Source organism: Oncorhynchus gorbuscha, linkage group LG09, assembly GCF_021184085.1.
Source record: "Oncorhynchus gorbuscha isolate QuinsamMale2020 ecotype Even-year linkage group LG09, OgorEven_v1.0, whole genome shotgun sequence".
Classification (NCBI taxonomy): Eukaryota; Metazoa; Chordata; class Actinopteri; order Salmoniformes; family Salmonidae; genus Oncorhynchus; species Oncorhynchus gorbuscha.
The window spans coordinates 73,220,940-73,235,595 of NC_060181.1; the positions used below are offsets into that span (position 1 = coordinate 73,220,940).

At 41.8% G+C, this 14,656-nt stretch overlaps 1 protein-coding gene across 1 annotated transcript in view; it reads left to right on the forward strand.

Annotated features, from left to right (window-relative positions):
• LOC124044432 (protein ITPRID2-like) overlaps window positions 1-14,621 on the forward strand; it is a 66,257-nt gene extending 51,636 nt beyond the window's left edge. Inside the window, exons 13-19 of the mRNA XM_046364070.1 lie at window positions 134-196; window positions 881-1,011; window positions 1,621-1,765; window positions 2,071-2,127; window positions 5,599-6,096; window positions 10,105-10,238; window positions 10,544-14,621. Of these exons, the coding sequence (XP_046220026.1) occupies window positions 134-196; window positions 881-1,011; window positions 1,621-1,765; window positions 2,071-2,127; window positions 5,599-6,096; window positions 10,105-10,221 (1,011 nt within the window). The 3' untranslated portion in view covers window positions 10,222-10,238; window positions 10,544-14,621. The remainder of the gene's footprint in view (window positions 1-133; window positions 197-880; window positions 1,012-1,620; window positions 1,766-2,070; window positions 2,128-5,598; window positions 6,097-10,104; window positions 10,239-10,543) is intronic.
• Window positions 14,622-14,656: the final 35 nt, after the last annotated feature.

Genomic DNA, 14,656 nt, shown 5'->3' on the forward strand with positions numbered 1-14,656 from the left:
TAACATTCTGCAAGGCTCTTTGCAGTTTTAAAACCTAGCGCTAGCCATCCCACCCATAATGCAAGCAGAGACATTTGCACGCTAGTTTATCAGTGACTAAGTATTTGATCTGTGGTTTCTCTGCCCTCAACAGAATTCATTAGAATGCAGAGCAGACGTTTTCAATCGTCAGAGATCTGCACAGCCACTGTTTGAGGTATTCACTCACCTGACCTGCCACTCTTAAAGAAATTAAATCCATGATTACCAATTATGTCCTCCAACCTCTCCTGGGTTGTGTCTTGGGGGTTGGGAAATAGGTCAAAGACAAATCTCTGGCCTTTTGTCAATTTGATTTGCTCAACTCCTCCGTCCTCTCTTGCCTCCTTTAGAAAAAGGTCAGAGGTAATCAAGGAGAGGCGGTGTGGATGAAAATGCACTTGCATGAAATTACTCTCGTTCTTCATTCGCACTTCATCAGGCAAATGTTTAGTGGGAGTGGATCCCAAAATAAATGTGTAAAGTGATAAAAACAAATGAAGTTAGTTGTGCAAGACATGATATAGTCACAATTATAAGTAGCATATTGCTTCTAAACCTGTGCATGCTTTTCTTCTCCGACAAACGAAAGCTGATTCAAAGGGGGCGTGGCAGATATCAAAACTCTTCCGCGAAGGACTCCGGTAGATTACAAATTACTATCCTTGATGAAAGGTGGCTATCGAAGAGGACAGTTCCGTTCGTGTACTAACAAATTGACACTCGTCGACCACTTATCTGTTTCTGGGTCACGGAAGAGGGACTACAGAAGACAATCTTTTGCCCAAATGAAAATCTCCCTGTGTCTCTGTGACAATAGACAATAAAGTAATCTTCTTCAATGTTCTCCTCCTCCCCTCAGACCTCTCTCCAGAAGGAGCTGCAAGCTAAGAGGATGAGTCTGAGTGTGTTCCGGACACAGATGATGGATCTGGAAGTATCCCTGATGAAACAACAGGCGTTAGTCTACCAGCACCTCAGTCACGACGAGAGGTAGGCTAGAGGCCCTCGGACACAGATGTTAGCAGAGTCTGTGACAGACAGACATGCATGCATGCAAGTGTCTTAATAGGGCGTTGGGCCACCACGAACCAGAACAGCTTCACTGCTCCTTGGCAAATATTCTACAAGTGTCTGGGACTATATTGGAGGAATGCGACACCATTCTTCCACAAGAAATTCCAACATTTGGTGTCTTGTTGATGATGGTGGAAAACGCTATCTTAGGCGCCACTCCAGAATCTCCAAGTAGTGTTCAATTGGGTTGAGATCTGGTGATTGAGGCAGTCAATGCATATGGTTTACATCATTTTCATGCTCATAAAACCATTCAGTGACCACTCGTGTCCTGTGGATGGGGGCATTGTCATCCTATGGGGACATAGCCATGGTAGCCAAATCAATGACCTGTCCAGCATTTTTATACATGAGCCTAAGTCTGATTCGATGTTAATTGCTTAATTAACTTGGGAATCACACCTGTGTGGAAGCACTTGCTTTCAATATACTTTGTATCCCTCACTTACTCAAGTCTTTCTATTATTTTGCCAGTTACCTGTACATACATGGTAACAGTGGTCTCTTTCTGTTTGTGATTGCCAGGCAGGAGGCGGAGCAGCTGCAGGGCCTGCGGTCGGCAGTGAGACAAGAGCTGAAGGAACTAGAGCTCCAGCTAGAGGATCGGCTGCTGACCTTGAACGAACAGCTCCGCTCTGCCAGCCACCACAGTCTCTACCGCCACCGCATGGTCGGTACCTGAAACTACACCTGGAAACACACACACACACACACACAAAGCCCGAACCGACTGATACTCTCTCGTACTTTCTCTCACTCGTAACTCCTATAAATGGTTTGTCATAACTCCATTTGCTCATGGCACCTACTGTGGTTCCTCTGGGTTCTTCTCATTTGACATGACATCAGGCTGCATGTACATCACTACTCTTGTATTTGTTGTTTAGGCACCCATCATATCATCCCGTACCTCTTCTTTAATGTAACATTTGTGTGGTTGATATTTATCTCTCCTTTCTCCTGTATGGTATGAAGAGCGGTCACAGCATGTGCAGCCTGTCTAACAGTTCTGTTCTGAGAGCTATGGAGCCGGTGAGTACCAGCAGTGGGTCTGGGCTTTTATTTTCTAGGTTGTTCCTCCTGTAATGGTGTGTGTTCTATTCATAGAAATATATTGTTATCGTCAATATGGCTGCACATCCAACCGTCACAGAACATTCACATGAATAGGAATGTCTGTTCTTGAAATTCTAATTCTACAGTGCATTCGGACCCCTTGACTTTTTCCACATTTTGTTACTTTGCAGCCTTATTCTAAAATTGATTTTTTTCTTTCAATTTCCCCTCATCAATCTACACACAATACCCCATAATGACAAATCAAAAACAGGTTGGGTTTTTAATAAATAAAATAAAAAACTGAAATATCACATTTACATAAGTATTCAGACCCTTTACTCAGTACTTTGTTGAAGAACCTTTGGCAGCGATTACAGCCTCGAGTCTTCTTTGGTATGACGCTACAAGCTTGGCACACCTGTATTTGGGGAGTTTCTCCCATTCTTCTCTGCAGATCCTCTCAAGCTCTGTCAGGTTGGATGGGGAGCATCGCTGCAAAGCAATTTTTCGGTCTCTCCAGAGATGTTCAATCTAGAGGTTGACCAATTATGATTTTTCAACTCCTATACCGATTATTGAGCGTCTGCTAAATGACTTAAATGTAAATGTAAATGTTATTGGAGGACCAAAAAAAGCCGATACCGTTTAATCTGCTGGTTTTTAATTTATTTGTAATAATGACAATTACAACAATACTGAATGAACACTTATTTTAACTTAATATAATACATCAATAAAATCATTTTAGCCTCAAATAAATAATGAAACCTGTTCAATTTAGTTTAAATAATGAAAAAACAAAGTGTTGGAGAAGAAAGCAAACGTGCAATATGTGCCATGTAAGAAAGCTAATGTTTAAGTTCTTTGCTCAGAACATGAGAACATATGAAAAATGGTGTTTCCTTTTAACATGAGTCTTCAATATTCCCAGGTAAGAAGTTTTAGGTTGTAGTTATTATAGGAATTATAGGACTATTTCCCTCTATACCATTTTTATTTCATTAACCTTTGACTATTAGATGTTTTTATAGGCACTTTAGTAATGCCAGTGTAACAGTATAGCTACCTGGGCTCGAACCAGGAACACAACAACAACAGCCACCCTAGAAGCAGCGTTACCCATACAGAGCAAGGGAAACAACCACTCCAAGTCTCAGAGCGAGTGACGTTTGAAATGCTATCAGTGCGCACCCCGCTAACTAGCTAGCCATTTCACATCGATTACACCAGCCTAATCCCTGGAGTTGATGGGCTTGAAATCATAAACAGCTGCTGGCAAACGCTCAAAAGTGCTGTTTGAATGAATGCTTACGAGCCTGCTGCTGCCTTCCATCACTCAGTCAGATTGCTCTATCAAATCATAGACTTAATTATAACATGATAACACACAGAAATACGAGCCTTAGGTCATTAATATGGCCGAATCTGGAAACTATGATCTCAAAAACAAGACGTTTATTCTTTCAGTGACATACGGAACCGTTCCATATTTTATCTAAACGGGTGGCATCCCTAAGTCTTAACATTGAAGGTTGTGCAATGTAACAGGAATATTATGTCATAACTATGTAAAATTCTGGCAAATTAGGCGGCCCAAACTGTTGCATATACACTGACTCTGCGTGCAATGAACGCAAGAGACGTGACACAATTTCACCTGGTTAATATTGCATGCTAACCTGGATGTCTTTTAGCAAAATATGCAGGTTTAAAAATATATACTTCTGTGTATTGATTTTAAGAAAGGCATTGATGTTTATAGTTAGGTACACATTGGAGCAACGATAGGCACCGCATCGATTATATGCTCCGCAGGACACGCTAGATAAACTAGTAATATGATCAACCATGTGTAGTTAACTAGTGATTATGATTGATTGATTGTTTTTCATAAGATAAGTTTAATGCTAGCTAGCAACTTACCTTGGCTTACTGCATTCACATAACAGGCAGTCTCCTCGGTGGTTAGAGCGTTGGACTAGTTAACTGTAAGGTTGCAAGATTGAATCCCCGAGCTGACAAGGTAAAAATCTGTCGTTCTGCCCCTGAACGAGGCGGTTAACCCATGGTTCCTTCGCCGTCATTGAAAATAAGAATGTATTCTTAACTGACTTGCATAGTTAAATAAAGATTTTAAAAAGGTGTAAAAACAAAATCGGACAAATCGGTGTCCAAAAATACAGATTTCCGATTGTTATGAAAACTTGAAATCGGCCCTAATTTATCGGCCATTCCGATTTAATCAGTTGACCTCTAGTTGAATCTGGTTCAAGTCCAGGCTTTGGCAGGGCCACTCAAGGACATCCCAAAACCACTCCTGCGTTGTCTTGGCTGTGTGCTTAGGGTCGTTGTCTTGTTCGAAGGTGAACCTTCGACCCAGTCTGAGGTCCTGAGTGCTCTGGAGCAGGTTTTCATCAAGGATCTCTCTGTACTTTGCTCCGTTCATCTTACCCTGGATCCTGATTAGTCTCCCAGGCCCTGCCACTGAAAAACATCCCGACAGCATGATGCTGCCACCACCATGCTTCACTGTAGGGATGGTGCCAGGTTTCCTCCAGATGTGATGCTTGGCATTCAGGCCAAAGAGTTCAATCTTGGTTTCATCAGACCAGAGAATCTTGTTTCTCATGGTCTGGGAGTCCTTTAGGGGCCTTTTGGGAAAACTCCAAGCGGGCTGTCATGTACCTTTTAATGAGGAGTGGCTGATTGATGGAGTGCTGCAGAGATGGTTGCCCTTATGGAAGGTTCTCCCATCTCCACAGAGGAACTCTGGAGCTCTGGCAGATTGACCATCAGGTTCTTGGTCACCTCCCTGACCTAAGCCCTTCTACCCCAATTGCTCAGTTTAGGCATGCGGTCAGTCTTGGTCTTGGTAGTTTCAAACTTCTTCCATTTAAGAATGATGGAGGCCATCTTGTTCTTGGGGACCTTCAATCCTGCAGAAATGGTTAGGTACCTTTCCCCAGATCTGTGCCTCGATACAATTCTGTCTCTGAGCTCTACGGACAATTCCTTTGACCTCGTGTCCTGGTTTTTGATATTCACTGTCAACTGTGAGCCCTTATATAGATAGGTGCGTGCCTTTCCAAATCATATCCAATCAATTTACCACAGGTGGACTCCATTCTAGTTGTAGAAACATCTCAAGGATCAACATAAACAGGATGCACTGGAGCTCAATTTTGAGTCTCATAGCAAAGGGTCTGAATACTTATTTTTAATACATTTGCAAAAATGTCAAAATAACTTTTGGCTTTGTCATTGTGGGGTATTGTGTGTAGATTGTTGAAGATTTTTTGTTATTTAATCAATTTTAGAATAAGGCTGTAACAAAATGAAAAATAAAGGGAAAGGGTCTGAATACTTTCCGAATGCATCATAAGGTTTTACTTGTCGCAATTCACTATGTGTCATGCTTGTGGTTTGTGTGGTTTCTCCCTACAGATGTTGAACCTGCTGATGGAACCGCTGTACCTGCAGACAGAGCTGGGCTACGAGGGAGGGGCAGAGAGCAGACCAAGCATGGCACCCACTCCGAGCTCAGGCCACTCCTCCAGATCAGCCAGTCCAATGAGGTCCTCCAGATGTCACCCAGACCCCTCCCACACCCCAGAGCTGCCCCTCCCTGGTCCCCAGAAGACAGAGGTGTATCGAGCCTCCATCTCCCTCACCCCAGCCCCCCCTCCACGACCTGGTGCCTCCACAGGGTTCTCCCAGGGCCAGATCAGTCCTCTAGAGGCCCAGGACCATGCCATAGAAAAGGCACTGACAGGAGAGCAACATTCAGAGGATCGAGCGCAAAGAGAGGAAGAGGGCAGAAGAGGAAGAGGGGCAGCTGTAAACCCTCACCTGCTAGAGGAGAGGGGTAGGGAGGGAGGAAGAGGAGGAAGATTAGTTGTAGGAAGGGCAAACAACCCCCAGCTACAGCAGCTCATCAAGGAGGTAAGTGAGCTCAGTGTGTTCTAGGATTCTATTTTAGAATAAAGGTCAATAGATTCTATTCTATTTTAGAATACGAGACAACATTAAGATTTGTCCTTCACTTAACTATGAGTGCTCAAATTGGACCCTGCCCAGTGCCTGCCAGTATTTGTGTTTGAGGTGCAATAACAATACCAATATCAATATCGCCCAGGACATGTTTTTTTTTTTCTTATGTCCTTGGCTGACGGACAAGGTTACTACATCCTTATTGAAAGACGATTCCGCTCATGAAAAATCATTCACTGAGCTGATTTAAGCGCTTCAAAAGGAAATTGGAATTCCACAGGAACCTTTGGCTATAACTTAGGACTACTTCTTAGTCAGTGACGTGTCTGTGTTTGGCAGGGCTTTAAATATGGAATCTGCAGTAAGGAGGAAAGGCCACTGGCCTCCCGACCGCCGTTGTTATTGTTTTTTTTTACCGGGCTGAGGAGGGTCGTGCAGCATGGTGAAACAAATTCTGTACATATTTTACTCTTTTATTGTGTGAAAATTGATGTCCGAGGGGGAAAAACAGCATTTGTTGTTTGCAGTAACTTGTTGTTGTAATGTTGCAAATGAAAATTGCAGTTTCACCATTAAGGTTTCCAGCTTTAGTTATTTTGAGGGATAAGAGGTGTGTGTTTTGTGTTTCACAAATCTCAGTTTAAAACCAACTATTTATGAAGCCCTTATTACACCAACAGAACAGAGTGTACTGCCAATCCTGGGCTGTGTTCATTAGAGCACTCTGTTATGCAACGAAAAACAAGCATTTCTTTTTGGGCAAGTTCTGATACTGAGGCACCTCCTTGTTTCACTCAGTTTCTCAGCATTTTCTTCTGTTTGAGTGTAGTCAATTAGTTATTCTGTCCCTTCCTATCAAAGAGACGATTGGTTGATACATTTTTATTTTATGTATTTTTTTTATTTCACCTTTATTTAACCAGGTAGGCAAGTTGAGAACATGTTCTCATTTACAATTGCGATAAAGCAGATCAAGATAAAGCAAAGCAGTTCGACACATACAACAACACAGAGTTACACATGGAGTAAAACAAACATACAGTAGAAACAAGTCTGAGGTGAGATAAGGGAGGTAAAGGCAAAAAAAGGCCACGGTGGCAAAGTAAATACAATATCGCAAGTAAAACACTGGAATGGTAGATTTGCAGTGGAAGAATGTGCAAAGTAGAAATAAAAATAATGGGGTGCAAAGGACCTAAATAAATAAAATAAAATAAATACAGTAGCGAAATAGGTAGTTGTTTGGGCTAAATTATAGGTGGGCTATGAACAGGTGCAGTAATCTGTGAGCTCCTCTGACAGCTGGTGCTTAAAGCTAGTGAGGGAGATAAGTGTTTCCAGTTTCAGAGATTTTTGTAGTTCGTTCCTGTCATTGGCAGCAGAGAACTGGAAGGAGAGGCGGCCAAAGAAAGAATTGGTTTCGGGGGTGACCAGAGCGATATACCTGCTGGAGCGCGTGCTACAGGTGGGTGATTCTATGGTGACCAGCGAGCTGAGATAAGGGTGGGACTTTACCTAACAGGGTCTTGTAGATGACATGGAGCCAGCGGGTTTGGCGACGAGTATGAAGTGAGGGCCAGCCAACGAGAGCGTACAGGTCGCAATGGTGGGTAGTATATGGGGCTTTGGTGACAAAACGGATTGCACTGTGATAGACTGCATCCAATTTGTTGAGTAGGGTATTGGAGGCTATTTTGTAAATTACCTCGCCAAAGTCGAGGATTAGTAGGATGGTCAGTTTTACAAGGCTATGTTTGGCAGCATGAGTGAAGGATGCTTTGTTGCGAAATAGGAAGCCAATTCTAGATTTAACTTTGGATTGGAGATGTTTGATGTGGGTCTAGAAGGAGAGTTTACAGTCTAGCCAGACACCTAGGTATTTGTAGTTGTCCACGTATTCTAAGTCAGAGCCGTCCAGAGTAGTGATGTTGGACAGGCGGGCAGGTGCAGGCAGCGATCGGTTGAAGAGCATGCATTTAGTTTTACTTGTATTTAAGAGCAATTGGAGGTCACGGAAGGAGAGTTGTATGGCATTGAAGCTTGCCTGGAGGGTTGTTAACACAGTGTCCAAAGAAGGGCCAGAAGTATACAGAATGGTGTTGTCTGCGTAGAGTTGGATCAGAGACTCACCAGCAGCAAGAGCGACATCGATGTATACAGAGAAGAGAGTCGGTCCAAGAATTGAACCCTGTGGCACCCCCATAGAGACTGCCAGAGGTCCGGACAGCAGACCCTCCAATTTGACACATTGAACTCTATCAGAGAAGTAGTTGGTGAACCAGGCGAGGCAATCATTTGAGAAACCAAGGCTGTCAAGTCTACCAATGAGGATGTGGTGGTTGACAGAGTCGAAAGCCTTGGCCAGATCAATGAATACGGCTGCACAGTAATGTTTCTTATCGATGGCGGTTAATATATCGTTTAGGACCTTGGGCGTGGCTGAGGTGCACCCATGACCAGTAAACCAGATTGCATAGCAGAGAGGGTATGGTGAGATTCGAAATGGTCGGTAATCTGTTTGTTGACTTGGTTTTCAAAAACCTTAGAAAGGCAGGGTAGGATAGATATAGGTCTGTAGCAGTTTGGGTCAAGAGTGTCAACCCCTTTGAAGAGGGGGATGACCGCAGCTGCTTTCCAATCTTTGGGAATCTCAGACGACACGAAAGAGGTTGAACAGGGGTGGCAACAATTTCGGCAGATAATTTTAGAAAGACAGGGTCCAGATTGTCTAGCCCGGCTGATTTGGAGAAATGGGGAAGGCTTGGGCGAGTTGCTGTGGGAGGTGCAGTGCTATTGACCAGGGTAGGGGTAGCCAGGAGGAAAGCATGGCCAGCCATAGAAAAATTCTTATTGAAACTCTCAACTATAGTGGATTTGTCAGTGGGGACAGTGTTTCCTATCTTCAGTGCGGTGGGCAGCTGGGAGGAGGTGTTCTTATTCTCCATGGACTTTCCAGTGTCCCAGAACTTTTTTGAGTTAGTGTTGCAGGAAGCAAATTTCTGCTTGACAAAGCTAGCCTTGCTTTTCTAACTGCCAGTGTATAATGGTTTCTAGCTTCCCTGAAAAGCTGCATATCACGGGGGCTGTTCGATGCTAATGCAGAACGCCATAGGATGTTTTTGTGTTGGTTAAGGGAAGTCAGGTCTGGGGAGAACCAAGGGCTATATCTATTCCTGGTTCTAAATTTCTTGAATGGGGCATGCTTATTTAAGATGATTAGGAAGGCATTTAAAAAAATCAGGCATCCTCTACTGACGGGATGAGATCAATATCCTTCCAGGATACCCCGGCCAGGTCAATTAGAAAGGCCTTTCAGGGAGCGTTTGACAGTGATGAGTGGAGGTCGTTTGACCGATGACCCATTACGGATGCAGGCAATGAGGCAGTGATCGCTGAGATCTTGGTTGAAGACAGCAGACGTGTATTTAGAGGGCAAGTTGGTTAGGATTATATCTTTGAGGGTTCCCGTGTTTACGGCTTTGGGGAGGTACCTGGTAGGTTAATTGATAATTTGTGTGAGATTGAGGGCATCAAGTTTAGATTGTAGGATGGCTGGGGTGTTAAGCATGTTGCAGTTTAGGTCGCCTAGCAGCACAAGCTCTGAAGATAGATGGGGGTCAATCAGTTCACATATGGTGTCCAGAGCACAGCTGGGGGCAGAGGGTGGTCTATAGCAGGCGGCAACGGTGAGAGACTTGTTTTAAGAGAGGTGGATTTTTAAAAGTAGAAGTTCAAATTGTTTGGGTACAGACCTGGATAGAAGGACAGAACTCTGCATACTATCTTTGCAGTAGATTGCAACACCGCCCCCTTTGGAAGTTCTATCTTGTCTGAAAATGTTGTAGTTAGGGAAGAACATTTCTGAATTTTTGGTGGTCTTCCTAAGACAGGATTCAGACACATCCGAACATCCAATCTAATTGATTAGTCTCTCTGTGTAACTTCTGTCCTCTACCTCAGATCAAAGAGAGCCTTGCTGATGAGATCCGCCAGGAGATAGCCAGTGAGCTCCTGGCGGCCGTATCTCCACGACGATCACCTGTGTTGGCCAGAGAATACCCCCTGTTAGACTGTTGACAGGTCCTACATCTGAGGTAAGTGTCTGTCATTCTGTGGGTAGAGACGCTATCTGTTCATACTGAAAGTAATCTCTATTTCTTCACTAAGCCATAAGATCCTTTCATGTTATTTAAAAACCCTGCCGTAACCAGAATCCCTGTAGCAATCCACCATACCTGATCCAGCGGAGCTCAGCTCATTTCATACACTTGTACAAATTGGTTCTTCGAGCCATATAGACCTGTTGCGATTCAGCTATCTATCCACTGGCACATGTATAGCTTTCGGCTAGCACCTCTATTTCTCAATGTGTAAAGAGTGTTGTTGTTTTCTCCTGCAGTTGAAGACAACCACTGGTAAAGTCTACCCATTCTACTCAACCTGAACACTGGTGAAGCCATACACTGAACAGCCCAACAACCTTTTTACCACTGTTTCTACTATTTCCAGAGAGTCTGATGACAGATACCTTAACACTGTGTTTTCAACCATATAGGCAGATTTCTTTTATTTTGATGGTTTCTTCTCCTCGGTAGTCTGCTGACTGACAGATACTCTGGGGCCTCATTTATAACCGTTGCGTAAATTTCACACTAAATATCTGAATATCTGCATGTGCCATTTCTGAAAAGACTGCATACATACAAAAATAGAGATTTATAAACTTGGCATACGTATGTTTACTGTTATAAATCACACCCGTCCTGAAACTGTGAGTGAAAGAGCATCAGTACTCTGTCTGAAAAACACCCATCTACCTTTTATGGTGACAAAAATGCCCTTATTCGCTGTATACTTTTGAAGTATTTGAGCAGTTTTCTAAAGGAAATGGCAACAGCGAACTTGATCAAATGTCTTTGGAGGTGATTGCAGAATTTTACACTTTTGCAATGACATTTGCTGTAGGCCTAGGCTATCTGATAGACAAAAAGTTAATGAAAGACAACAACTATTGCAAATTGCTGTTGAGCTGTGAGCAGACAGTTTTAATTTAATTGGGCCTAATGTTTTGCAATTACTTTTTCTCTGAAGGATGCTACACTGCCCTCATTCTGAAACATTCTCTACTTACAATGGTAGACATACACACTATAATGCACCTGTTCACCTGGTAAATTTTAATTTAGTTCTAAATTAAAATAGCTTATCTAATAGGCTTAATTAAATGAGAGATGCGCATGGTCATTTTTTGTAGGCTATGGTTACTTCAGAAATATGGACCAATAATGTCCAGAAAAGGTGAAGAATTTATTCTGCAATAGTTATGAAAATATGTATTATGTGTATAAATGCAATATTGTCTACTCAAGAAATGTTAAATTACAGTATTCAGATGTCGGCTACAGTAACCTGCAACCCATCTGTTCCACCGTTAATACTACTGCGCTCTGGATCGGATGGCATAGAGCAAAATACTTGAAATAGATTATCTATTTACTACTGTGAAGTGGGTCCAATTAAATCAGATATGAGATGAATGCTATTCCTGTTGTTGCCCGATATAGGCTACCTCGTGAGTATGACACCATCACAGAAAAGTTGAGGAATTGATTATGCAATGATCATGGAAATAAATAATAAATAGTAGCCAGGGATATAGATGAGTGTCTAATTATTTTAAAATGCAAAGATACACTAAATATATTTTCTCTTTACTCACTAATGGAAAATGATTGCATCTTGTTATTAACCAGTTTATTGTTATGCATAAGCGTGTCCATATCCTCCATTTGCACAAAATATAAATGTACTTGCCTGCTTGCAATACAATATTTCAACCACTAGAATCTGCATAAGCATTGTCTGAAGTCTGCGAGAAGGTGAGCATGTTTTTACATCAAGTTCAGTTTTTATAAATGCCAACTTTTGTGTGAAAATTGGCACACACATTTTTTGCAATTTATTTTGTACCTGCCAAAGGTTTATAAATGAGTTCCCTTGTATCTTAAGACCTGTATGCTGTGTGCCTTGGAGACACTAATGCTGCTGTATACTTGCTGTTATAGTGAACTGTCTTGTTCTCTGTCTTAACCGTCCTATTTCAAACACTCAGAATGACTAACTACTGCATTACTCATGTGCTGTCAACAGGGGTGTAATTGGAGGGGAACTAGAGTTCGCAAAGTAAAATAATTGTTTAAGTTAACTGCCCAGTGTTTCCAGATATCTGTGAAACATGACTTATAATTACTTACAATATGAGCTAAATAGTTTTCCTTCTATTTTTTAAAATTAAGTGTTAAAAAGCTGTTTTTTTGTGTTGGAATGTTATGGGTGTACCCCAACAAAAGAATGGTGTGGGCATATACCCGGTCATTAAAAATATTAATGCTAGTAGACCGCTGATTGGCTATCTCCTCCTCATGGAGATGACATAAGGTTCTATGAGGAAATGGCAAGCATTTTTGTGTTTTATTTTTTTCAATTCATGCTGGCAACATATGAGCATAGGAAGAGTCAACAATTTTGGGGGGATATAAGTTAACAGAACATAAACTTTTAAAAGTTATATTTTCACTGGGTTGTTACTTTACGGTAAATTCTAGGATCAGTAAGTTCCCAGAGTGACTTTTCTCCAATTCCATCTCTGGTTGTTGGTGACATTGTTATTATGTTATGATATGATCCTGACGTTGTGTATGGGTTGTATTTAAGCACACAGATGTGAATCAGGGTGTGTCTCATGTCCTAAAGGTGAAAAATAGAGTTAGAAGATGATTATGGTTGTATGGGAATTTAGTGTCAGCTGTAAATTACCATGCCCTCTTCTAATGCCATCTCTATGAAGAACTAATCAGACCTGGTTTCAAATACTATTTGAAGTCTTTTAAATACTTTGATTGTTTGCTCAGCTTGCCTGTAGTGCCAGATGGGCAGGTTTGCCGTTTTGGGACTATTCTAATGGCTCATTAAGCCAGGCAAGGTCAGATAAAGTATTTGAACCCAGGTCTGGAACTAACTATGCAATACATTTCACTGTCTCTGAACTTGAAAATATCATTAGTAGAAAGACTATATCGAGCTCTATCAGACAAGATACTGTTAATTCTACTGTGTTTCTACTCTCCAGTTCAGGCCACCTGTCTGTCTCTATTACCCCTTTAAAGAAGATATCTCAGGACAAATACATTTAGTGGTTTTTAATGTCTATTTAAGATAAGAAATACAGGTATGAATTGTTGTTTGTTTTTAATGTGAGACACTAACAAAAACACGCGTCTGGGTCGTATTCATTAGGCACCAAACAGAGGAAAATTGATTGCATCGTGCAGGGACTAAATTTGATTTGATTTGGACTTTCTGTAGAATCTTTAAAAATAACGTTTTCAATTGTTACCCTAATGAACACAACCCAGGACAAAGGTGTGAAATGAGTATAATGCATACATTTAAGTGGTGCTTTTTAAAAGCAGTAGTTGATGCAACCCAATTAAACTTGTCGTTTCCGGTTTGGACAAATTATGTACATAATGTTTGTTAATTAAGTATTGGTGCACCTAAAACATTGAAGGAATGCAAAAGGGACTAATTTGGTGGAATGACCCACTTAATACATAGCTGTAGATGATCTGTACTTACCTGTAGCTTACTTGTACTTACTAATGGTCAAGCACAGACAAACATGCAACTTATAACTTCTCTTTTCCCCTATATGCTGAACTGTGCATCACCCCTGAGGTGGCACCCAGTCGCTTGTCCGGCCCGCTCAACACCTCCAGGCCCTGCCTCTAATTCTCTGGCATTTCCTCCAGAGGTATTAGGTGTTCCTAGGTCGTACGTGTTTAGAGGCCCAGAATGATCCCTGAGCATAAATGGGCACCATTGATGGCAAAGGGAAAACACACTGGTTGCGTCTCAAATGGCATCCTATTCCCTACATAGTGCACTACTTTTAACCAGGGTCTAAAGTAGTGCAGTAGGGAATAAAGTGCCATTTGAGACGCAGAACTGCCCCAACCATGGGCACTGGGACTGTGGGCCTGTTTGTGTGCCACTCAGTTTGACTTGGTGTGGTGTTAATAACAGGTCTGTGTTGCTGAGGTTATTACTTTTCTCTTAAGTGCTCCTTTATATTGTTTATTATGGTTTCTCTGTGTACAGCACGTTGACACATTGAACATTACATCAGCATACTTGTGTTTTGTCTTCTCATTCTAGCTTGGATCTTCTGCCATTTCTAGACAGATGCCAGACACAGAGAAATGGGTCATTTAGGGTTATTTATGGTTCATCACAGTCCTCATTGTGGACTGCATGTCAGAATGTTGTTGTTTTGCCACTTCACTTAAATTGAAGTTTTGGTCAGTCCTTGCAGACTACTACATCATCCACAAATAAACATGTTATTTATTTGTATGTATTTAAACATTGTGGTTACATTAATGATGAATGAAATCAAATAAATCTTATTCATGAATTATGGGTGTCGGGAGCAGGTCGTTTTTCCAACACA